The 27,010-nt window shown below is 35.0% G+C and overlaps 1 protein-coding gene across 3 annotated transcripts in view; it reads right to left on the reverse strand.

The window, feature by feature from the left end:
• Positions 1-207: 207 nt before the first annotated feature.
• The window catches only part of LOC135139886 (proline dehydrogenase 1, mitochondrial-like), a 62,028-nt gene continuing 35,225 nt past the window's right edge, over positions 208-27,010 (reverse strand). Inside the window, exons 3-11 of one of the 3 annotated variants that reach the window (XM_064070241.1) lie at positions 17,019-17,200; positions 16,734-16,754; positions 11,863-11,927; positions 11,627-11,805; positions 11,152-11,326; positions 1,697-1,939; positions 1,356-1,641; positions 1,093-1,300; positions 208-1,032 (exon numbers count right to left, since the gene is read on the reverse strand). In XM_064070241.1, coding sequence (XP_063926311.1) covers positions 1,095-1,300; positions 1,356-1,641; positions 1,697-1,939; positions 11,152-11,326; positions 11,627-11,805; positions 11,863-11,927; positions 16,734-16,754; positions 17,019-17,200 — 1,357 coding nt within the window. In that variant the 3' untranslated portion in view covers positions 208-1,032; positions 1,093-1,094. Of the gene's footprint in view, positions 1,301-1,355; positions 1,642-1,696; positions 1,940-11,151; positions 11,327-11,626; positions 11,806-11,862; positions 11,928-16,733; positions 16,755-17,018; positions 17,201-27,010 lie in introns of all 3 variants that reach the window. The other 2 variants (XM_064070242.1, XM_064070243.1) reach the window with 2 other exon arrangements.

Here is a 27,010-nt window from a genome sequence, read left to right on the forward strand (position 1 = left end):
AAAATTTCGTCGCGATTTCTAGATCGTCGTCAGGGATGTCCAAAATTCTTTTTCAATTTTCTTGGTATTTTCAGGGGTGTCCAAAGTGTCGCATATTCTCTGTCACTTTCCAACGACAATGAAAGTGTTGACGTCTTGCTGCAGGGACGCCCAAAATCTGGACAGTGGCGGGTATGCGGGAGGGACAGGGCCGAAATAATAGGGGTAAACACTTATAACCTTTATTCTTGTACTTATTGTCAGAACATTACGTTTAATAAGGACACAGAATTGACTTGTTCGTATGACTAACGATAAGAACATGTCGCAACAACAAAGCGAGAAAACATTTACAAAATAACAGACAACATTACTTCAATTAAATTTATTCAATCACACCAAACTAAACAATTTAAAAAATACTCAAAGGCAGATTCAGTTGACATTTTTTACAGAAAAAAATTCTATCATCACAGGCTATAAAAATGATACAAATTTCAACAAACTAATAAATTACTAAGATTCACCGTCAATATCTTACAATAGGTTAATACTCAATTTACATCGAATTCGTTCTGTACGCCGTGCTTTGTTTGCCTCCCCAAAATAACATTTAAGTCGACGAAACGAATTAAAAAAAAAAAAAGACAAGAAACGTAAACCTCCACAATCACACTCCGACCGAGTCGGGCAGACGCGCGTACTTTTTTTGGGTTTTCTTTTGTTTTAAAACGCACACTGAACATCTGTACATAATTTTCATAGTCTAACTAAATTTTAATTACTAAGCACTAACTCAATCCGGATCTGTGTGAAAAATTTCGTCCTGGCGAAACTGTTAACTCTTACGGATTATTTAATATTGTCCTTAATAAAATTCAGACTTTTCATACTCTTAACCTACTTTTTATTTCTGGACGAACGATCCCACACAGACGTGACTTTGTTTCCGGTGGACTGTCTTTTACTGTATTTTTGCAACTACTTATCTAAAATAGGTTCGGTACCCCACGGAGGCTCGTTTAAAAAAGTACTTCGGGTCGTTCCTCTTCCCTGCAGAAAACAACACCTTCAACAAACCGACAACACGCCACCTACCCCCCACCCTCTCACCTTTAGACAGGGGTGTAGTCGCCCTTTGGTGTGTACCACCATTTTCCGGTTGCGAAACGCCTTAGGATCTCGCTCGCCAGTAACCTCTTCTCCTTCTTGATCTTCTTCAGCACGCCCTTGTTCTCGTGGGCCCTTCTGGACAGGTACGGCAGCACCTCGTTGACAGGCCCGTACGGAATATATTTGTAAGCCGAGTACCCACTCTGACCTGAAACCGAACTCGACGTCAATCCCACCGACTGCGCCACCTCGCGTCCACTCACCCAACGGGAAAGTGATGTAGTCGCACATGGCCAACAGCTGGCCGAAACAGATGACCTTGTCCTCGGGCTCGATGCCGAACTCCTTCATCTTCTGGATGGCGAAGCGGACAGTGTCTTCGTTATGCGAGGCCACCATTATGGCGATCTTCTTTTCTTCACCCAAGTCCTTGAAGGCTTTGATCCGCCTCAAGCACTCGGTGAGCGTTTTGTGGTACATGTCGGAGGTCGCTTCGAAACTGGGGTTAGTGGGGTCGGGGTATCCCAGGGCTGCCGCGCGGGCCCTCTCCTGGAAAATTTTACTCGTAACGATCTAGAGATCTGGGGGTTGTTGGTTGGCGAACCTGTTCGAGGTAGGCGCCGCGGACTAATTTCGCCCCGAAGTAGAAATTCTGTCTTTTTGCTTGCTCCAGGTCGGTCGTGACCTCGTCGAAGGCGTTCCGAAGGTAGCACTGGTACGTGTTGAACACTATAGCTTTCTCTTTGTTGTATTTTCGCATGAATTCGAGGGTGATACGGGTGATGGCTGGCTGGAAATAGGTCTGTTCGGCGTCCACCATGATGCGGACGTCCATGTCCTGAGCAGCCTGCAAAAATTTGGGTTTTTGTATTATTGTTTTCTGTTAGTTTTTATTTTTATGAATAAAACTACCGAAGAAACTAGTTTTTTTTTGTATGCGTGTTGGCTACACTGAGGTTGTCTTAGTTTGTTTAGTTATTTTCCTTGGTTGAGTGTTTTGAAAAAATAAATTACTAAGAAATGGAGGTAAAAAATGGGAATATTTGTCCGCACTCAAATTTAGATTGGCAATAATGAATTATTACTTAATTTTCGCACATTTTGAATTTGGCGCCACAAAATTCACCAATCGAATGAGGTGCTTAATTTAAAAGCTTCATGTTGCCAAATTAAATTTGAGTGCGGACAAATATCACCATGTTTTTCACTTGAAACAATTTTTTGTGTTGGCAATTCTGAATTCCTGCCATATCAGTTCACGTTGCATAGCGAGATCAGAAATGACCGAATCTGTTGGTGGCGGTAGTACTTTTCCTAAAACTTTATGTAGGCATAACGGAAGTAATTGTGACATACGATAAATTCAGGTTATCTTTTGGATACATTTTGCAAATTTCAAATGTCAACAATCTGTCAATCTTGACAGCTGACAACCATCATGATACCAATTTCAAATCCAGGATGGCCAACAGACTCAGTCATTTCTGATCACGGGGTATAAGCGCGCCTAACTAACGCCTTGCGAAGATGTCAGCTACTGATGACTTGTTGTCATAAATGTCCATTTGACAATCAGGTAAGCCATCATAACATTTTAACTTTTATTATTATCTGAAAGTGACATTTGTAATAATTACCAACCTTGAGAACATAAATTACACCAGTTCTATTACGACTCTCAGTGAAGCTACCAGGTAAGTATTAATGATTCATCCTATTTTGTACTGCCAATTCTGATTTAGTGACAACAATGTCAGCACGTCAGTTCATAGTTGTCAATTTTGACTAATGATAACTTTGTGTCATTCATCTCTATTTGACAATCAAGAATGCCACCATAAAATTTTAACTTCATTATTACTTGACATTGACATTTGAAAAAATAAATTATACTAGTTCTATTACAAAATTCAATGAAGCTAGCGGGTCACTATTAATTATTTAAGTAGATTTTGTGTTGGCAATTCTGTATTCGTGGTATGCCAATTCACAGTTGTCAATTTTGACATGGGCGTGTACAACAAACGTTTTCAGAAGATGACAGCTACTGATTTAGTGTCATAAATGTCCATTTGACAACCAGTTATGCCATCATTTTAAACGTTATTATTATCTGACAATGACATTTGTAATAACTACCAATTTTGACAACATAAATTACGCCAGTTGTATTACGACTCTCAGTGAAGTCACCGGGTAATTATTAATGATTTTTGTGTTGGCAATTCTGAATTACTGGCAGCAATGTTCGCATGTCAAACCTTAGTTGTCAATTTTGACATAAGCGCGCCTAAAAGAACTGGTTGAGATGATAACAGCCTCCGAATTGGTGTCATAAATATCAATTTGGGAATCAGGTATGCCAACATAAAATATTAAACAGATTGGCAACTTGACAAAAAAATCACTAACATTAATTGGCACTCAGTATTATCCATTGAACATGTTTTCGAAGTAACGCAGGCATTGATGATATGTCAGTAGTTTGACAGTTTTCTACTTCATTCATTTAATACCAGATGACTGTTAATGACTGAAGCAAATGTTTGGGTTGGCAATTCTGAATTTATGGTAGTAATGCCTAACATACTTCTTGTGATGATGGTAGTTACTGAATTGTCATATATGTCAACTTGGCAATCAGGTGTGCTAACATAAAATACTGTATGTTGCCAACCTGATAAAAAAAAACACTAACATTAATAATCACCCAGTATTTTCCATTCACGATCCTTTCAAAGTAAAGTAGGCACTGATATTTTTCCTTCAGTTTTCTACTTCATTTATTGAATATTATCCATTCAGAATGTTTTCAAAGTAAAGTAGAGATTGAGATTTTTTCATTTTGTTGGACAAACTGATTCAATGGTACCTATAGATTTTTGTCCATCAGTAGTCTAACAATTACTTTGGCCTGGTTTGACAGTTTCCTACTTCAATTATTAAATATGGGATGACTGTTAATGACTGAAGCAATTTTTTGTGTTGGCAATTCTGAACTGTTGCTGGCAATGCTTGTATGTCAATTCACGGTTAGTTGTGAATTTTGACATAAGGCGTGCTTAACAAACTTATTGAGATGATGGCACCTACTGATTGGTGTCATAAATGTCAATTTGGTAATCAGGTATGCCAACATAAAATATTAAACATGTCGCCAACTTGACAAAAACAATCACCAACATTAACTGTCACTCAGTATTACTCAGTATTATCCATTGACGATCTTTTCCAAGTAAAGCCGGTATTGATATTTTTTCTTCATGTTGGACAAATTAATTCTGTGGTATAGTTATCTGTCAGTAGTTTGGCAGTTTTCTACTTCATTTATTGAATATTATCCATTCACGATCTTTTGGAAGTAAAGTAGACATTGAAGCAAATTTTTGTGTTGGCAATTCTGAATTGTTGCTGGCAATGCTTGTATGTCAGTTCACAGTTAGTTGTGAATTTTGACATAAGGCGTGCTTAATAAACTTATTGAGATGATGGCACCTACTGCCTTGGTGTCATAAATGTCAATTTGGTAATCAGGTATGCCAACACAAAATATTAAATATGTCGCCAACTTGGCAAAAAAAAACACCAACATTAACTGTCACTCAGTATTATTCACTAACTATCTTTTCCAAGTAAAGCAGGTATTGATTTTTTTCTTCATGTTGGACAAACTAATTCGGTGGTATAGTTATCTGTCAGTAATTTGGCAGCTTTCTACTTCATTTATTGAATATTATCCATTCACGATATTTTGGAAGTAAAGTAGGCATTGAAGCAAATTTTTGTGTTGGCAATTCTGAATTGTTGCTGGCAATGCTTGTATGTCACTTCCGTCGCCTGCGTTGACAGTTGCGCTGATAAAGCCTGCCGAATAGCGAAATTGGACGATATGCAAAATTTGGACACATTTTGCTGAGGGCGCTAGTTATCCTTCGTTGACAGTTGACCAATTTGAATGTACAGAAGAAATTGTTGGTTTATGATGTTCCGTGTAGGTTTAGGATTGTTGGTGAAGTTTTTCATTGATTACACAGGCCTGCGAAATATAACTTTTAATTTCCCTTTTAAATAATATTGTTTTTTTTTAGGTATTTATGTATGCCGAATTAAAATATAACTCTAGTTTTTTTGTAGCACATCGAGATTTATTTTTATGTAGGCCTAAATATTCATAGTTTTTCAAACAATTTTTATGAAAAAATAAAATATAAAGAATATAAAATTGAATATTTATTTATTAAATGAACTAAATTAGTTATAAACAAGACTTAAAAAAACAAATAAACCAAGAAGCTTTTTTTTTTCTTTCTTCAAAGCTCTGATTTAAGCGTTTTCTCTTGTATTCACGATAGGATATGTTATTGCTGTTACATTTTTCGCATTATATCTTTTTATATTTGAACAGCAAAAGTAACAATCGTCTGTATGATTTTGTGGCTCCATCCAAATCATTGGTGTCAGCAAACTTAAAGATTTTTTTTTTCTTTTTGACCATTTGCGAGATGCATGAACACATTTTATGAGGCACCCAATTTTTGTTTTGGTTTTTTATATTAACTTTAAAATAACTTTCGCATAGTTGTTCGATAAATTCAGAAATTATTTGTTGTTGTTTTTTGATTAAATAACTTCTACAAATGTAACAGAAGTTATGTGAAGAATTAACCCATTTCCGAGAAGACATTAGTAATTTTTGTTTAAATTCAGGGTAGTAAGCGCATAGTCGACACAAATAACTCTTACTAAGCTAAACAGCAAATGAAATATCAACACCATTATCCATACATATTATTACCACAAAATCTAGAAGTTAATTTTTATGGTACTAAGAACAAAATTGAAAAAAATATTTTTTGCAGAAACTGTACGTGATAGAAATTTTTGCAATTTTTTTTTATACATGAGTATCTAAGACCTACCCAAATTACTACTTGATTTTGTTGGGGGAAAACCATCGCAGGCCTGTGTTATTATTGATTGATGAAAATGGTTTCGGTTAATCAGTTACACACCTTCTTACACCTCTCTCTTACACCTTTGTTAAACTGGGGAACTGCATGGCTTTTTAGCCTGCATCTACCCACAGAATCGTAGAAAAAATAATTTTTATTAAAATGAAGAATACAGATTTTTGGCCTCTCCGAAAGAGGTTCAAAGTTTTCTTAAATGAAATTAACGTTCATTATTACGTTATATCAAGAATTTTATTTATTTTTTAATGGTTAAAGAATGCAAACCTTTCAAATTTTCCCCAAGAGTGATACTTTTTATCCACGCAGAAAACCTCTGCTTCTGCGTTGGAAACTCGTAGTAGGTAACATTTGAATCACTGTTTGAACAGGATGGTATACAACAATGCATTTTTAATCGTATTTTATTAGTTCAAAATTACGAAAATTACATTACAAACAAATGCGTCAAATTCAAATTTGAACTGTCATTCAAGGATAACTAGCGCCCTCAGAAGGAAAATGGCGTCGAAAATAACTACTGGATTATCTGTCAAAGGTGGCTATTCGGCAGGCTTTATCAGCGCAACTGTCAACGCAGGCGACGGTCACTTCACAGTTAGTTGTGAATTTTGACACAAGGCGTGCATAACAAACTTATTGAGATGATGGCATCTACTGATTTGGTGTCATAAATGTCAATTTGGAAATCAGGTATGCCAACATAAAATATTAAATATGTTGCCAACCTGACAAAAAAAAACACTAACATTAATAATCACCCAGTATTTTCTATTCACGATCCTTTCAAAGCAAAGCAGGCACTGATATTTTTTCTTCAGTTTTCTACTTCATTTATTGAATATTATCCATTCAGAATATTTTCAAAGTAAAGTAGAGATTGGGATTTTTTCTTCTTGTTGGACAAACTGATTCAATGGTAGCTATAGATTTTTGCCTATCAGTAGTCCAACAATTACTTTGGCCTGGTTTGACAGTTTCCTACTTAACGAAGTAGGAAACTGTCAAACCATCAGTCATCCAGTATTTAGTAAATGTATTAAATACTGGATGACTGTTAATGACTGAAGCAAATTTTTGTGTTGGCAACTCTGAATTGTTGCTGGCAATGCTTGTATGTCGGTTCACAGTTAGTTGTGAATTTTGACATAAGGCGTGCTTAACAAACTTATTGAGATGATGGCACCTACTGACTTGGTGTCATAAATGTCAATTTGGCAATCAGGTATGCCAACATAGAATATTAAATATGTTGCCGACCTGACAAAATCATTAACATTAATAATCACTCAGTATTATTCATTCACGTCTCTTCCGAAGTAAAGCAGGCACGGATATTTTTTCTTCATGTTGGACAAACTGATTACAAGGTAGGTATAATTTTTTGTCTGTCAGTAATCTGACAATTACTTGGGCCTCGTTTGACAGTTTTCTACTTCACTTATTAAATACCAGATGACTGTTAACAACTGAAGCAAATTTTTGTGTTGGCAATTCTGAATTGTTGGTAGCAATGCTTGTATGTCAGTTCACAGTTGTGAATTTTCACATAAGCGTGCCTAACAAACTAATTGAGATGATGGCAGCTACGACTTGGTGTCATAAATGTCAATTTGGCAATCAGGTATGCCAACATAAAATATTAAATATGTTGGCAACCTGACAAAATCATTAACATTAATTAACACTCAGTATTATCCATTCACGTCCCTTCTGAAGTAAAGCAGGCACTGATATTTTTTCTTCATGTTGGACAAACTGATTCCATGGTAGGTATAATTTTTTGTCTGTCAGTAGTCTGACAATTGCTTGGGCCTCGTTTGACAGTTTTCTACTTCATTTATTAAATACCAGATGACTGTTAATGGCTGAAGCAAATTTTTGTATTGGCAATTCTGAATTGTTGGTGGCAGTTCACAGATGTGAATTTTCACATAAGCGTGCCTAACAAACTTATTGAGATACTGACTTGCTATCAAAAATGTCAATTACACAATCAGGTATGCTAACGTAAAATATTGAATATGGCCAACCTGACAAAAAAATCACTAATATTAATAATCACTCAGTATTATCCATTCACGACCCTAAAGCAGGGACTGTTAATTATTGAAGCAAATTTTTTGTGTTGGCAATTCTGAATTATTGGTAGCAATGCTTGTTTGTCAGTTCACAATTGTCAATTTTGACATAAGCGTGCTTTACAAACTTATTGAGATGATGGCACCTACTGAGTTGGTGTCACAAATGTCAATTTGCTATTCAGGTATGCCAACATAAAATATTAAATATGTTGCCAACCTGACGAAAAAAATCACTAACATTAATAAGCACTCTGTATTATCCATTGACGACCCTTTCGAAGCAAAGAAGGTATTGATATTTTTTCTTCATCTTGGTCAAACTCTTTGTCTGTCAGTAGTCTTACAATTGCTTCGGCCTCGTTTGACAGTTTTCTACTTCAATTATTAAATACCAGATGACTGTTAATGATTGAAGCAAATTTTTGTGTTGGCAATTCTGAATTATTGGCAGCAATGCTTGTATGTCAGTTCACAGCTGTCAATTTGACATAAACGTGTCTTAAAAACTTATTGAGGTAACAGCAGGTACCGACTTGGTGTCATAAATGTCCATTTGACAATCAGATATGCCAACATAAAATATTAAATATGTTGCCAACCTGACAAAAAAATCACTAACATTGACAATCATTCAGTATTATCCATTCACAACTTTCAAAATAAAGCAGGCTCTGATATTTTTTCTTCATGTTGGACAAATTGATTCGGTCATTAGTTATTTGTCAGTAGTTTAACAGTTTTCTACTTCATTTATTGAATATTATCCCTTCAGAATATTTCCAAAGTAAAATAAGCATTGATCTTTTTCTTAATATTGGACAAACTGATTCGATGGTAGGTTGTTTTTTTTTTGTCTGTCAGTACTCTAACAATTACTTCGACCTGGTTTGACAGTTTTCTACTTCATTTATTAAATACCAGACGACCGTTAATAACTGACGCAAATTTTTGTGTTGGCAATTCTGAATTGTCGGTAGCAATGTTTGTATGTTTGTTGTGAATTTTCACATAAGCGTGCCTAACAAACTTATTGAGATGATGGCAGCTACTGACTTGCTGTCATAAATGTCAATTGGACAATCAGATATGCCAACGTAAAATATTGAATATGGCCAACCTGACAAAAAAATCACTAATATTAATAATCACTCAGTATTATCCATTCACGACCCTTTCGAAGTAAAGCAGGGACTGATATTTTTTTTATGTTGGACAACCTGATTCGGTCATATATTTGTGTGTTAGTAGTTTGACAGTTTTATACTTCATTTATTGAAGATTATCCATTCAGAATATTTTTAAAGTAAAGTAGGCATGGATATTTTTTCTTCACGTTGGATAAACTGATTCGACTGCGGGTATAGTTTTTTTGTCTGTTAGTAGTCTTACTTCATTTATTGAATATCGGATGACTGTTAATTACTGAAGCAAATTTTTGTGTTGGCAATTCTGATTCATTGGTAGCAATGCTTGTATGTCAGTTCACAATTGTCAATTTTGACATAAGCGTGCTTTACAAACTTATTGAGATGATGGCACCTTCTGACTTGGTGTCACAAATGTCAATTTGCTATTCAGGTATGCCAACATAAAATACTAAATATGTTGCCAACCTGACGAAAAAATTCACTAACATTAATAAGCACTCTGTATTATCCATTGACGACCCTTTCGAAGCAAAGAAGGTATTGATATTTTTTCTTCATGTTGGTCAAACTCATTCGATGGTAGGTATAATTTTTTATCTGTCGGTAGTCTGACAATTGCTTCGTCCTCGTTTGACAGTTTTCTACTTCAGTTATTAAATACCGGATGACTGATAATGATTGAAGCAAATTTTTGTGTTGGCAATTCTGAATTATTGGCAGCAATGCTTGTATGTCAGTTCACAGCTGTCAATTTTGACATAAACGTGTCTTAAAAACTTGTTGAGGTAACAGCAGGTACCGACCTGGTGTCATAAATGTCCATTTGACAATCAGATATGCCAACATAAAATATTAAATATGTTGCCAACCTGACAAAGAAATCACTAACATTGACAATCATTCAGTATTATCCATTCACAACTTTCAAAATAAAGCAGGCTCTGATATGTTTTTCTTCATGTTGGACAAATTGATTCGGTCATTAGTTATTTGTCAGTACTTTGACAGTTTTCTACTTCATTTATTGAATATTTCCCCTTCAGAATATTTCCAAAGTAAAATAAGCAATGATATTTTTTCTTAATGTTGGACAAACTGATTCGATGGTAGGTATAGTTTTTTTTTGGTCTGTCAGTAGTCTAACAATTACTTCGGTCTGGTTTGACAGTTTTCTACTTCATTTATTAAGTACCGGATGACCGTTAATAACTGACGCAAATTTTTGTGTTGGCAATTCTGAATTGTTGGTAGCAATGTTTGTGTATTAGTTCACAGTTACGAATTTTCACATAAGCGTGCCTAACAAACTTATTGTGATGATGGCACCTACTTACTAATTTGGTGTCATAGATGTCAATTTGGCAATCAGGTATGCCAACATAAAATATTAAATATGTCGCCAACCTGACAAAAAATTCACCAACATTCTGTGTTATCCATTCACGATCTTTTCGGCTTGGTTTGACAGTTTTCTAACTCATTTGTCAAAAGCGAGATGACCGTTAATGATTGAAGCAAATTTTTGCATTGGCAATTCTGAATAATTGGTGGTAATCCTAGAGTGTCAGTTCACACTTCACAGTTAGCAATTCTGACATTTCACATGCATATTTCACAATCTGACATACCACCATAAAATTTTAATTTTTTTATTTTGTGGCAGTGACTTTGTAATAACTACCAATCTTAAAAACATAAATTACACTGGTTCTATTAGGAAACTCAATGAAGCCACCAGGTGACTATTAATAACGGAAGCAAATATTTTGTGTTGACAATTCTCAATTATTGGCAGCAGTGCTAACAAGTCAGTTCACAGCTGTCAATTTTGACATGTGTGTTTTTAAGAGACTATACCTTAACAATGGTGTTCATCCTCCTGATCATGTTCCTGAACATCTCCTCCTCCTTCGGCGACAGCTGCGTGATCAACCTCGACATCCTCCCCGTCTTCAGATCCGGCACCCGGAACGTATTGCTCAGTTCTTGGTTCTCGTCGATGATGCCTGACCACGGGAACAAGTGCAGGATACTGCGACCAACAACAACGTCTATTTCAATAACTGTCAACAATAGATGGCGCTGCTCTAAACGGCCACTCCAAAAAAAAATTTCAACGGGATCGTGGGACAAGAGAAAACTAACATGGAGAGGATGTGTTACGTCCCGAGCGAAGAAGCAGCTAGCGAGTATTCCTACAGGGTGTTCAAAACTGTCGATACTCACTAGCGCCCTCCGTGCGGAACCCTTAAAACACAAACCAACCACACGTCAACACGACGTAGACATGAGAGGGGCGGGAAATAAGTACAGGGGGCGTTTCGAGGCTCACCCTTGCTTGTCCGCGGTGATCTGAGTGAGGAACTTCTTAACCGATTCTTGGTCTTTGATTTTGGACAGCTTCTGTTCGAGATCTTGGATGGTCATGTGGTGAGATAAGACGTTGCCTTCGCCGCCTACGATTTCCGTCATGTATTTACGGGCGCGCATGATTACTTCAGACAGTTGAAGCTGTCGACGGTAAGTTGGTTTAGGGGTTTGTTGTTAGCGGGACAGGGGCGGACTTACCAAGAGTTGGGGCCTACCGAGGGCGGTGAGTTTGATGGCTGTGATGCCAGTGCCGTATGTGGCACCTGCGGACAAAAAAGTAACGATTTAGCGGAAAAGCACGAAGGGACAAGGTGGTCCTGTCAGTTTCGGTCATTTTCGTGTACAGGGTGTGTCTTTTATGAAATTCTGTGAACGTAATTGCTTTTAGCTTGAAGGGGGAAATTTAAATTTAAAACAATCGGACACGGCACTGCTCCCAATTTTTCTCAACGTAGAAGCCTGGTTTCAATCAGATCAATCTCAGTAATAGATATTGTTACGTAAGATGTACATTGATATTTATGACACGTTTAAAAGATATTGACCTTGTTGAGATTAGTTGTGTGGAAAATAAACCATTTCGCTATTCATGGTGGCGTGGTGACGAACATTTAGAAAGTCAACTATGAAATACGCCGGAAAATTGTTCATTTACTACAGTACTCAAATTTTTATGTAATTTAAGAAATGTTTTAATTCATGTTATGCTAATATATTCATAAACAATTTGTTCAATAATGTTAATTAATAAGCAACAAGAATGCGTCATTAACTTTATGTTAAACTCCAGATGTTCTGCTAATTGACACCGTCATCGTCATAGAAACCTACAATATCTCTCCGGTTATTTATTTATTCGTAGCGTCGAAATGAAGTTTCCCGGTCCTTTGAACAACCATGTTCCATTTGCGGCTTTTACTTACCCGGGACCCTCTTACTCAATTTATGTATTCATTTCGGTCCCTCGTACGTTCTTGTTTGATTTGCGGTCCTTTATCTACGCGTGACCTTTTTGACAATTTATAACTGTATTAGTTTCGGTCACCGTGATTCTGGGACGCTTGATGACTCGACCTTTTTAATTTCGAAAGGAACAAAAGCGACCCTCTTTAATTAAGTCTTACCCAAAAACCCCCGGATTTACGCTCTCGCACGAAAAGAGCGTGACGGTTTACGTTCGTCTCAAATTTTATTTAAGTGTTCAGGACGCGTTGCACGCTTAGGTTGGTTTAAAATATCGGTATAGACATAAAAAAAATCAAATTTAAGACAACACCCCTGTACACGTGAACACATTTAACAAAAAAAGTTGACTTTGGCTTAAAAAAATCAAATCGAGTGAGTTAGGAATTATACCGGGTGTCTGGAAAATGGCAGATTAACTCTGTGCTACGCTCTTAACAATTAACTGGGGAGTCTGGGAAAAATAGTAAAAAAATCCTCACATTTTGGTGAAGTTATAATGATTTTAAAATTCGTTCTTTTGCTACGTTTAACAACTAAATAACACATTCATTATTATCACCATAACTAGTATAATAAAACTTTAAGTCACAATTGAGATAGGGCGGGTGGGCGGGGCTTATATTTTGCCGTTTTTCTTAATATATGTAGTCATGTTTTTAAGACGTAACACGTAACTTGTGTTTTTTTAATAAAATACCCTATATATTTTTATATATTTTGACTCACGTCTTCTTAAGCTTTTAATATACAGAATGTTTATAAACTGTACTTTATTACTGCATCTTAGTGTAGTTCTTGTCCTCATTCTTCTAATATGTTAATGTATCTTTAAAAAAAAAGTAAAAAATCAAGTTAACATGGAGTTTAAACACGCAAACGCCTCTCAATACCATTTTAAAATAATCGCAATAACTATCAACTTTAAACATATAAAATACTCAGCAAAAAAAGAAAGAAAGCAAAAAATAGAATAAGGCACAGTAATAAATCAAGGCTGTTCTATTTGAAAAAACTGAAATATCGACATTTGAAAATTGTAATAATGAAAACATTTTTATACACACTCTGTATATGGAATTTTAATCTCATTTATACCACAACAAAGGGCGTAGTTTTCTTTCCTTTCCTTAGACACAGAGCACTCTGTATAATTAACAATAATTTTAGAGTATAGTCCTCAAACAACCGTAGTAATTCAGCCCGTACATATAAAACAGATTGACTCTTTCATTAATTTTGTTGGGGCACCCTGTATGCGTAATTATAAAAACTACAAATGTATTAAGAATTACATTAAAATTAAGCTCCGCTTACGACGAATAAAAAAATCATCAGAATTGAGATAGGGTGGGTGGGCGGGGCTTATATTTTGCTTTTGTTTTAAATATACAACAAAAACCATAGAACATGCTTAAAATGGTAAATTTTTGCAAGGAAATATGGATTTTGCAATTATGGGGCGGCGCCTAATTGCAAAATCGATATTTCCTTACACAAATTTTCCATTTAAACATGTTCTAAGTTTCATGTAATGAAAAGAAGTCTACACATACTAAAACAAACAGGCAAAATGAAAGCCCGCCCACCCGCCCTATCTCGATTGTGATGATTTTTTTTTATTCGTTGTCAGCCAAGGGGGCGGAGCTTAATTGCAAAATCCTTATTTCTCTACATGAAATAAGAAACATGTTTTTGAGCATCGTATTGTTTAAAGAATACTAGGTATATTAGGAAAAAAAAGGGGGACAAACCCCGCCCACCCACCCTGTCTCAATTGTGATTATTTTTTTTTATCTTAGAAACGCAAGACACGTTTAAAATGGTAAATTTTTGTAAGAAAATATGGATTTTGCAATTAAACTCCGCCCTTCGGCTTACAACGAATAAAAATCGGATCATCAGAATTGAGATAGGGTGGGTGGGCGGGGCTTATATTTTGCCTTTGTTTTTCTTAATATACGTAGCCATCTTTTCGCAACAAGAAACTTAGTACATGGTTAAAATAGTACATTTTTGCAAGGAAATCTAGATTTTGCAATTATGGGGCGGCGTCTAATGGCAAAATCGATATTTCCTAACACAAATTTTCCATTTTAAACATGTTTTACGTTTCATATTGTGAAAAGAAGTATACACATACTAAAACAAACAAGCAATATGTAAGCCCGCCCACCCGCCCTATCTCGATTGTGATGATTTTTTTATTCGTCGTGAGCCAAGAGGGCGGAGCTTAATTGCAAAATCTTTATTTCTCTACATGAAATAAAAAACATGTTTTTCAGTATCGCGTTGTTCAAAGAATACTAGGCAAATTAGAAAAAAAAGGAAAATATAAACCCCGCCCACCCACCCCATCTCGTTTGTGATGATTTTTTTTCATTTTAGGAACTTAAAACACGTTTAAAATGGTAAAGTTTTGTAAGAAAATATGGATTTTGCACTTAAGCTCCGCCCCTCGGCTTACGACGAATAAAAATCCAATCATCAGAATTGAGATAGGGCGGGTGGGCGGGGCTTATATTTTGCCTTTGTTTTTCTTAATATACGTAGCCATCTTTTCGCAACAAGAAACTTAGTACATGGTTAAAATAGTACATTTTTGCAAGGAAATATGGATTTTGCAATTATGGGACGGCGCCTAATTGCAAAATCGATATTTCCTAACACAAATTTTCCATTTTAAACATGTTTTACGTTTCATATTATGAAAAGAAGTCTACACATACTAAAACAAACAGCAAAATACGGATTTTGCAATTAAGCTCCGCCCCTCGGCTTACGACGAATAAAAATCGAATCATCAGAATTGAGATAGGGCGGGTGGGCGGGGCTTATATTTTGCCTTTTTTCTTAATACACGTAGTCGTCTTTTCAGAACAAGAAACTTAAAGCATGTTTAAAATGATAAATTCTTGTAGACAAATATGTATCTTGTAATTAAGCCCCGCCCCTCAATCTGACAACGAATGAAAAATTCATCACAATTGAGATAGGGCGGGTGGGCGGGGCTACATTTTGCCTTTTTTTCTTAATATGTGTACACTTATTTCGACAAAAAACTTAAAACATGTATAAAAAGATAAATTTTTGTAGCAATCAGCTTAAATCCTCCACTTTTCTTCTACAAGCCCTTTAAATACAATACACAATTTGGCAACGGAGCCCCGCCCACCCGCCCTCTTTTTTCTTAGAGGGTACGTCATTTGCCAAAATCAGTTTTATCTTGGCAAGTACTGATGACTAACTTTACAAAAAATGAGGAAAATTTGGGAATCCCGAAACTCCCCTACATGACGTACTCAGAGTTAATCCGCCATTTTCAGACACCCGGTATAAAGGTTGATTACACATAGACGAAAAAAAGTGCAGTGAACTCAAAAACTTACCATAGCGATCTACGCAAACAAGAATAGAAAACTGAAAAAACTACCAGCGAAGCGTAGACACAAGTATACAGTTTTCCAAAAACAAGGAATCAAATTTTTTAATTCCCCACTTTTGTAAAACGCCGTAACTAAAAAAAGCAAAAGCCAAGTGGCTTTGTTATTGAGTTCGAAAAGAATAAAAATTCCAAGCACAAATATGACACTTATAAATACTGTATATAAATCAACGACAGAATTGTTGAACTGTGTTCATCGTTTTGGTGCCAACACGATTTCCTTAAATCCCAAAACAATTACACAACGTACAATGAATAACAAAGAAGATAATCTAAAGATATCTTCTTGGTTTTTGTTGGTTGAATTATCGACACTTACCTGTGGAATTTTATACGAAACAAATGCAACTATAAAAAAAGACACCAACAACTAGAACTAGAACTAAAACTAAAAGTGCCTCCGCGAACCCTAGTCTCATCTAGTGCCCCTAAATAGCAGCTATACCCTACGACAACAAAAAAAAAAAAAAACAGATCTAAAAATAAAAAAACAAAAAAACCTAGTGCTGGCCCCTAGACCCAAAAATACCAACGAACTGATAAAAAAATGGGCTTACGCAACAGCTCAAAGCTCGTTCCCCGACTCGCAGGGAACCCTTTTCGCGCCCATTCTCTCTCTCTTTCTCTCACAACACGTCCCTGTCAAAAACGGTTACTTTACCTGATGGATGCTTCTGAAAGTCTAAGGAACAGAAACAAATGGGTTATCAAAACAAATCGTCTATTTCGAAAATTGTGACCCCTCGAAACGTCTTCGGATGCTGCAACGCCTGCTAAAAATAGCAGATAGCGGTGGCCATCAAGGACGCACACAATAATAGACACCTGTTCAGGTGTTATGCCAAGTCTAGCGAGGACGGTTCGTGGGTCGGTGGTTGGGGTCAGTTTTCGAAATTAAAAAAAAAAAAACGAAAAAGAAATGAGAAAAGAATGATGGGAGACTAACCCGCTACGGCCTCCAGGCATCGGATGAAGGTCTCCATGTTTCGTTCGCAAGTGGCTTCGTTCAAGTAGAAGTAGGTACGTGCGGACTGGACTTTGTAACGACGATCGGCGAATGTTTTGTCCACGTGGTATTGTTTGAGGGAACCCTGTTCGACTTTGTCGCCGCCTTCGGGGACGGAGGCTCTGGAAAAAGAGAGGTGTGTGAGGTTTGGATTTTCTGTTTTGTTTTACATAGGTCGCAGTCACTTTTTTTTTCATAACAATGTCACGAAGTCAAGTCAGGTTAACTTTACTCAGGTCAGGTGTCGTCAGGTCAAGTCAGGTTCTCTCAAGTTAGGTCAGGGCGACTCAGCTCAACTTAATCTTGAAATCAAAATTAAAGAGTGGGTTGCCTCTAATAAGGATATAGAGTGCAGAAAATCCTCATTATTTTGAAGAGACGCCCTTACATCCAGAAAAATTGGTCTAAAGAGTTTAGACAGTACTTCCCTCGCTGTCGGAAACTTGACGACTGCATGGCTATTGTGTTTTTTTCTCATTACATTTTTGTAGTGGGAATTTAAAAAAAATTGCGATGACGTCATCAACATTTTTGCAAGGACACGTATGTCAGTTGGGATAGATGTAGTGTAATACAAGAATAAAATTATTGTATTCCCAAATTTTCGGGAAAATGAATTGGGTCGTTTTGAATATTGATTTTTTATAATCAATAAAATAACGAAACAATTTACTCGCGTATACGGCAACTGAAAATCGTTTATGTATAAACATTCTTAATTTAAGATGACAAGCGTAACAGCATACGTGAAAGTCAAACAGAGAAACTGTAAACAAAACGACCATCGGTTTTATTGCTTCGACTTCCGCTTATTATATAAAACATTGGGTTTTATTTTAATTCTTGACGGTGAAATTCACAATTGGTTGATTATAAACATGTCTATTTCACATTCGCGGAACCAAGTGATCGCATAAAACAAATGCAGGTCTGTAATGTTAAAGTTGATGTAAATAAGCGATGCTACCCTTATGTTTCAACCGAGTTTTTCCTTTAACAAATTTTGTGTCTACCAAATTGGGTTGGTTGGGGTGTAATACTAATAATAAGTGTTGCCTTTAATTTAATCAATAAAATAAATTGACTTCATTAATTTTTTTGAACCACCTCTTAAGAAAATCTAAAAAATATGAATGGAATGATAAATCACAAGTACAAACTCATCATATTTTTTGCATTTTAGATAGGATTTATTCAGCAAAATTTAAGGGTGACGTCATCAATTTTTTTAGGAGGGATGAACAAATACATTTTGAACAAAAGTTTACCATGCTTATAATGACATTAAAATATTCCCAAGATTTCAAAGCATTCGGTTTTGTAATTCCTGATTAAATCGATAAAATAAATTCACGCCTTCATTAATTTTTTTGAGTCACCCTGCATATGCAAATCCAAAAATATGAATGGAATGATAAATCACAAGTACAAACTCATCATATTTTGTACATTTTAGATACGATTTATTCGGCAAACTTTTGAGCTGACGTCATCAGTTTTTTGTAGAAGATAACCAAATATATTTTGACTAAAAATTTATTATGCTCTTTATAACCTTAAAACATCTGCAAGATTTCAAAGCATTCGGTTTTGTAGTTCCTGATTAAATCAATAAAATTAATTTACTCATTCATTAATTTTTTTGAGTCACCCTGTATATGCAAATCGAAAAAATTTGAATGGAATGATAAATCACAAGAAGAGACTCACCATATTTTGTACATTTTGGATAGGATTTATTCAGCAAAATTTTGTGGTGATGTCATAAATTTTTTAGGGGGGACGACCAAATACATTTTGATCAAAAATTTACCATGCTTATGATAATTTTAAAATATCTTCAAGATTTCGAAATTCGGTTTTGTAGTTCCTGAGTAAATCAGTAAAATAAATTTACGCTTTCATTTATTTTCTTGAATCACCCTGTATATGCAAATCCAAAAAATATGAATGGAGTGATAGATCACAAGTACAGACTGATCATATTTTGTACATTTTAGATATGATTTATTCGGCAAATTTTCGAGCTGACGTCATCAAGTTTTTGGAGGGGATAAGCAAATATATTTTGACTAAACATTTATTATGCTCTTTATAACCTTCAAGCATCTGCAAGATGTCAGAGCATTACGTTTTGTAGTTCCTGATTAAATCAATAAAATATATTTACGCATTCATTAATTTTTTTGAGTCACTCTGTATATGCAAATCCAAAAAATATGAATGGAGTGATAAATGACAAGTACAGGCTCATCATATTTTGTACATTTTAGATATGATTTATTCGGCAAACTTTCGAGCTGACGTCATCAAGTTTCTGGAGGGGATAAGCAAATATATTTTGACTAAACATTTATTATGCTCTTTATGACCTTAAAACATCTGCAAGATTTCAGAGCATTCGGTTTTGTAGTTCCTGATTAAATCAATAAAATATATTTACGCATTCATTAATTTTTTTGAGTCACCCTGTATATGCAAATCCAAAAAATATGAATGGAGTGATAGATCACAAGTACAGACTCATCATATTTTGTACATTTTAGATATGATTTATTCCACAAACTTTTGAGCTGACGTCATCAAGTTTTTGGAGGGGGTAAGCAAATATTTTTTGACTAAAGATTTATGATGCTCTTTATAGCCTTAAAACATCTGCAACATTTCAAAGCATTCTGGTTAGCAGATTAAAAATTAAATTTCAAAATGTTGTTTTATAATTTTGATTTTTTTTCCAAAAATCTGGACGTTTCGGGTGAAAAGTCGATTCGGAGTTGTAAACTACATGTGTAGGACTATGTTATTTTATACAATTGAAAACCCATTTACTATGTACAATTTTGAAGTGACGTCATCGCATTAGTGGTGGGGATGATTAGACAAATTTTGGTTAGCGTTTTACCATCTACATGATATTCTTAATATAAGTACAAAATTTCACAACAATCGGTCGAGTACTTTCGGAGATTATCTGTCTAATAAAAATCCGGGACAACAGACGGACAGACGGACAGACGGACGGACGGACAGACGGAAATGGGAGACCTATTTCTTCGTCTTCTAGGGGTCATGAAAGATCGAGAAAATTAAAAGTAGAGAGTCGGCCGACGGACTCGATTACAATACTTCCTTTGCTTACGCTCGGGAAGTAAAAATGAGAGACTATCAGAACACGCTGCAAGAATTAATTGACTAGCTTGATCCTAAAGAATTACAGAATGGATTTTTTCAGCATGACGACGCAACAGCTCAAATAAGTTCGACCTTTCTAAAGGAACTTTATGTCGGCCGTATTACCACCTCGACCACCGCAATCTGAAGCTTAAGCGTTTATTTATGTTAATACATCGAAAAAATGTCACGGAGACTAAAATCATTAATTAAACCACAATCGAACAAAAGGTTCTGAATATTATAGTTCTTATTTTATCATTGTTATTATAAAGACGTGTTTTTCACATTTTAGATAAAATGGGGTGACTCGTTCTTAATTTGGCCAATAAAAAATTTGTGATGACGTCATCAACATGGACAATTCTAGTCATCATTGTACAATATTTCTGCAAACTGAGATATATCTAACGTCTATTAATAATTTGAGGTTAGATTGCCAATTTAGATGGTGACGGGCGATCCACTTCATTCACGAGTTTAACAGTGACAGATGACTAACTTTCATTCAAAAAATTGGTCGAAATTTGTTTCGACAGAACTTCCCTTGCTCCTGACGTACAATGAAACATACAGCATTTTCGAATTGAGTTTTTTCTTTACACAATTTTTTAGGGGGGATGGGCAAATACATTTTGATCAAAAATTTACCATGCCTATGATAACTTTAAAATATCTACAAGATTTCAAAGCATTCGGTTTTGTAGTTCCTGATTGGATCAATAAAATTAATCCACGCATTCATTAATTTTTTGAGTCATCCTGTATATGCAAATCCAAAAAATACGAAGGGAATGATAAATGACAAGTATTGTCTCATCATACTTTGCACATTTAAGATGGGATTTATTCAGCAAAATTTTGAGGTGACGTCATCACATTATTGGTGGGGATGAGTAGACAAATTTTGGTTAGCGTTTTACCATCTACATGATATTCCTAATATAAATACAAACTTTCACAACAATCGGTCCAGTACTTTCGGAAATTAACTGTTTAATAAAAATCCGGGACGGCAGACAGACGAACAGACAGACAGACAGACAGACGGAAACGGGAGACCTTCGTACTGTAAGGGTCATGAAAGGTCGACAAAACGTAAAAGTAGAGAGTTACGCTGACGGACTCGATTACAATACTTCCTTTGCTTACGCTCAGGAAGTAAAAATTTGTAATTTATAGCATATTTACGCTTTATGTAAAAATATATTATAGATAATGTGGTGACCGAATTTGAATCAAATTTTCGCGGAGGTGGGTGTGTTTGTGTGAGTGTAATCACGTGGTAAGGTAGCTTGGTTAGTTTAGTTCCGGTTTTTTAATAGAAAAAAATGCAAATTTTCGACCAACGCGGACACGTGCTCTAAATTTGTTTTATTGTTTGTAAATTCGCAGTTCATGTTAGGATTTTAATCGTTAACTGGTTCTAACACAATGTAACAGACATTTGCTAGGAGTTTTCATGAAATTCACTCAGTCAGGACTCGTTTGACTTTGTTTGTCTAATTATGAATAAGTTTCTGGATGCTAATACGTAAGTGTTACATTATAACACTTCTTAATTTCTCACACAAGATGGCTAATAGTTCATTTACGGCAGTTAAATTAACAAAATTCATAATATCGTGAACTGCCTGGGAGTTAAAATCATTTCTTCTTCTGGGCAGTGATCATCGTTATCATCATTACATCACCGAGGCATTTCCTCGCAACGCTAGAAATTACATCACCGAGACACGCTGACTGGATATTTTTGTGTTTATTTATCATGTGTTTTGCTTGGGGTAAGCAGTTCACGATATTATAAATTCTCAAAGCTAACAATTGTTTTAAGTAACCAATCACTTGGATCTAAACATAATTTAACATAACATTTGAATTGTTGATAAAGTGTGGCAAATATTAATCTCATGTAAATTTGTTGGCTTTGCAATTTTTCACCTCATACAATTTTTCTCTATCTCAAAATTTTAACTTCAGTAATTTTCTTTGTTGTATAATTTAAATTGAACGTAAATTTTCATGCTCTACAGTTTCTAACCATAAATCTTTGCTAGTTTTTTTTATGTAAATGTTTTGTTGATGAATGTTTCCATCGTATAAATTGTCTGACGTCCAATTTTAATCTCACATAAGAATTATTTGTTGTTTAAAATTTCACAAGTTGGTATGTCGAATTTAAATGTTGTGTATTGGCCTTTTGAAACTTTAACATTTGTTCAGTTGTCGTTAGTGTTATAGTCATGGAAATTGAACATTTAACATGGAATTGAGGTTAAACGTGGCATAAGCGGAGTGCGCGGTTCCTAGTCGAGCTGGCGAGATTTATCGCGCCATCTGTACAAACGATGCAGGTTATAATAGAATTCATGGCCGGTCGAGATGACGTAACGCTGTCGGCTTCGTGATAGCCGGGACCCAACTGCGGTGAATTGCTTTGCGGCAGTGCTTGCGATTGATAGAATCACCGTCGTGGGTAGGAGAACAGCCCCGACCGGGAGCCCCAAACTCCGCTCTAGAATGAAATTAACATAGTTTGACCGCCACACTCTTAGCGCTCAAATATTTGCATTGATTCAGAACGTTTAATTTGATTTTAATTCCAAGCCTGAGGGCAAGTCACGAGTCACCCTCGCACGCAGTTTTTTTTCTTTTTTTTTTTGTCAATGGAGGAATAAATGATTTTGTGTCCTCCATAAATTTTGTATTTTATTTAGCGGTACTTTTCCAACCTTGGGGTCCACCATTTACACCTGAACAACAAAACAGTCGTTTTCAAAACTCTTGGTGTTTGCGTACGAAAATTTTTGTTTTCGTGGTTTATTTTATTCGAACTGGCAGTGTGAAACAAAGGGAAATCTCCTGGAAGAACTTCAGTATCTGAGAAAGTTGTTGATGATTTGCCTGCTGGGGAGCGTAATGGAATAAAAAAATTGGTCGAAAATTGTTTCGACAGAACTTTCCTCGCATCTCCACAATTTACAATATGAAATATAACGATTTTTTAGAATTTCAATATTCACAACGAATAACATCACTACAATTGAGATGGCGGTGGGAGGGCGGAACTTAAATTTTGCCTTTTTTTGTATATACGTAACAATGTTTTCACGACAATACGTATTTAAAATGATAACTTCAGTTTTAATTTATCAAGTTCCGTGATTCGTTTACTCGACAATGTTTAGATTTTTGAAAAAATTTCGAAACGGTTGAATTTGATCGGTCAAAGCTATACATTTTCACGATATAATTAAACAAAATTTAGACGTAATTAATATTATTTATAATGCTCAAATATGGTAAGTAACTATTAATATATGATAATCAAACCGAAAACCGTTTTACTAAAAACACGATGGTATTAAAAACAAAGCAATTTGTTTAAATATTCCTAAGTTAATCCTGAAAATGTCTAATTTCCCGGCCAAAATATGAAAAATAATTTTTGCAATCTCATCGTGACGTGCGATGGCGTCACTGTCACGTGAGCTACCTGTCCAAAGGTCACGTTTTTCGGTCCTTTGTGTTCAGTTTTAATTTCTGTTCGGCGTACTTTTGGCGTAAAAGTAGAGCAATTTCGCGAATATCTAATTTATTGTTAATAAATATTAGCGAAAATGTTTGATGTTAAGTGCTGTGAACACGAAGGATAGTGGATATTTTTCTGAAAAGGCTGAAAATTATGGTAAGTACGATTTGAGTTTTAATTTATTGGGTTCCGTGATTTGTTTACTCGACAATGTTTAACTTTTTTGAAATTGGTTGATCAAAGCTATACATTTTCGCGATATAAATAAATAAATTTTAAACATAATTAATATCATTTATAATGTTTAAATATGATAATCATTCATATATGATAATTAAACCGGACCTCGTTTTCTTACAAACTCGAAATTATTAAAAACAAATCAATTTGTTTAACAATGTTAAATTATCCCTGAAAATGTGCATTTTCCCGGTCAAAACATGACGTCACTGTCACGTGAGCTACCTAATAAAACGTCACATTTTTCGGTCCTTTGTGTTTGGTTTTGATTTCGGTTTGGTGGCAGCAACATCGGATTCCGTTTTGGCATAAAATTAGGGCTCTTTTCGCGAATTTCTAATTTATTATTTATAAATATTACTGAAAATGTGTTGTGTTAGTACTGTGAACACGAACGAAAATGGATATTTTTCCGAAAAGGACCGAAAATAAGGTAAGTACGACTTCAGTTTTAATTCATCGACAATATTAAATTTTCGAAACGATTTAAGTTGTTGGGTCAAAGCTATACATTTCCGCGATATAATCAAATAAAATTTAAACATAATTAAGATAATTCATAATGTTCAAATATGATAACTATTAACATATGATAATTAAACTGAAAACCATTTTCCTAAGAACACGAGGTTAGTAAAAACAAATTAGTTTGTTTAAACATTGTTAAATTAACCCCGAAAATGTGCAATTTCCCGGCCAAAATATGAAACATAATTTTTTCAATCTCATCGTGACGTACGATGACGTCACTGTCACGTGAGCTACCTGAGCAAAGGTCACATTTTTCGGCCCCTTGTGTTCTGTTTAGATTTCGGTCTGATGGCAGTAACATTGGAGCTCCGGTTTGGCTTAAAAGTAGGACTCTTTTCGTGCATTTCTAATTTATTATTAATAAATATTAGTGAAAATTGGTGCTGTGAACACGAAAGAAAATAGACATTTTTCCGAAAAGGTCTGAAATCGGGGTAAGTACGACTTCAGTATTAATTTATCGGGTTCCATGATTCGTTTACTCGACAATGTTTAAATTTTGGAAAAAAATTCGAAACGGTTGAAATTGATCGGTCAAAGCTATACATTTTCACGATATAATTAAATATAATTTAGACCTAATTAATATTATTTATAATGCTCAAACATGGTAAATAACTATTAATATATGATAATCAAACCGAAAACCGTTTTACTAACAACACGATGGTATTAAAAACAAAACAATCTATTTAAATATTGTTAAGCTAATCTTGAAAATGTCTTAATTTCGCGGCCAAAATACGAAAAATAATTTTTGCAATCTCATCGTGACGTACGTTGACGTCACTGTCACGTGAGCTACCTGAGCAAAGGTCACATTTTTCGGCCCCTTGTGTTCTGTTTAGATTTAGGTCTGATTGCGGTAACATCGGAGCTCCGATTTATCTTATTTTCGCGAATTTCTAATTTATTATTAATAAAAATTAGTGAAAATGTGTTATGTTGGTACTGTGATCACGGGGTAAGTACGACTTCAATTTTAATTTATCGGGTTCCGTGATTCGTTTACTCGATAATATTTAAAGTTTGGGGAAATTTTCGAAACGATTGAAGTTGGCCTGTCAACGCTATAAATTTTCACAATATAATTAAATAATTTTTAAACATAATTAATATAATTTACAATGTTTAAATTAACGGACTCATTATTCGGAAAAATTTTGAGATGACGATCAATTTTTTGGGGTTGATAAACGTATACATTTTGACTAAAAAATTACTACGCTCACAAAACGTCAAGATTTTAAAGTATTCAGTCTTGCAATCAATATAATAAATTGACCCAGTCATAATTTTTTTCAGACACCCCGTATAAGCAAATCTAAAAAATATTGATGCAGTGATAAATCACAAGTATAGGCTCATCATACTTAGCACATTTAAGATAGCATTTTTTCAGCAAAATTTTGGGATGGCCTCATCAATTTTTTGGAGGGGATAAGTTAATATATTTTGATTAAAAATTTATCATGCTTACGATGACTGCAAACCATCTGCGCAAGATTTCAAAGCTTTCGGCTTTGCAGATTCAAAATTATATTGCAAAATGTTGTTTTATGATTTTGATTTTTTTTTTCAAAAATCTGGATGTTTCGGGTAAAAAGTCAATACGGAGTCGTAAACTACATGTATAGGACTATGTTATTTAATACAATCTAAAACCCATTTACTATATGCAATTTTGAAGTGATGTCATCCCATTATTGGTGGGGCTGATTAGGCAAATTTTGCTCAGCGTTTTACCATCTACATGATATACGTAATATAAATACAACATTTGACAACAATCGGTCCAGTACTTTTGGAGATTATCTGTCTAATAATAGAAAGTCGGCCGATGGACTCGATTACAATACTTCCTTTGCTTATGCTCGGGAAGTAATAAAATAAAAAAAAAACATGAAATTGATCAATGAGTATTTACGAAAAAATGTTACAATAAATTGGTTTAATGAATTGGTTTTCTTTTTACTTCCCGAGCGTAAGCAAAGGAAGTATTGTAATCGAGTCCGTCGGCCGACTCTCTACTTTTACGTTTTCTCGATCTTTCATGACCCCTAGAAGATGAAGAAATAGGTCTCCCATTTCCGTCTGTCTGTCCGTCTGTCCGTCCGTCTGTCCGTCTGCCGTCCCGGATTTTTATTAGACAGATAATCTCCGAAAGTACTCGACCGATTGTTGTGAAATTTTGTACTTATATTAAGAATATCATGTAGATGGTAAAACGCTAACCAAAATTTGTCTAATCATCCCCACCACTAATGCGATGACGTCACTTCAAAATTGTACATAGTAAATGGGTTTTCAATTGTATAAAATAACATAGTCCTACACATGTAGTTTACAACTCTGAATCGACTTTTCACCCGAAACGTCCAGATTTTTGGAAAAAAATCAAAATTATAAAACAACATTTTGAAATTTAATTTTTAATCTGCTAACCAGAATGCTTTGA

This window comes from Zophobas morio, unplaced genomic scaffold, assembly GCF_036711695.1.
Source record: "Zophobas morio isolate AGI-343-1 ecotype UQ-CSIRO unplaced genomic scaffold, CSIRO_AGI_Zmor_V1 ptg000038l, whole genome shotgun sequence".
NCBI lineage: Eukaryota > Metazoa > Arthropoda > Insecta > Coleoptera > Tenebrionidae > Zophobas > Zophobas morio.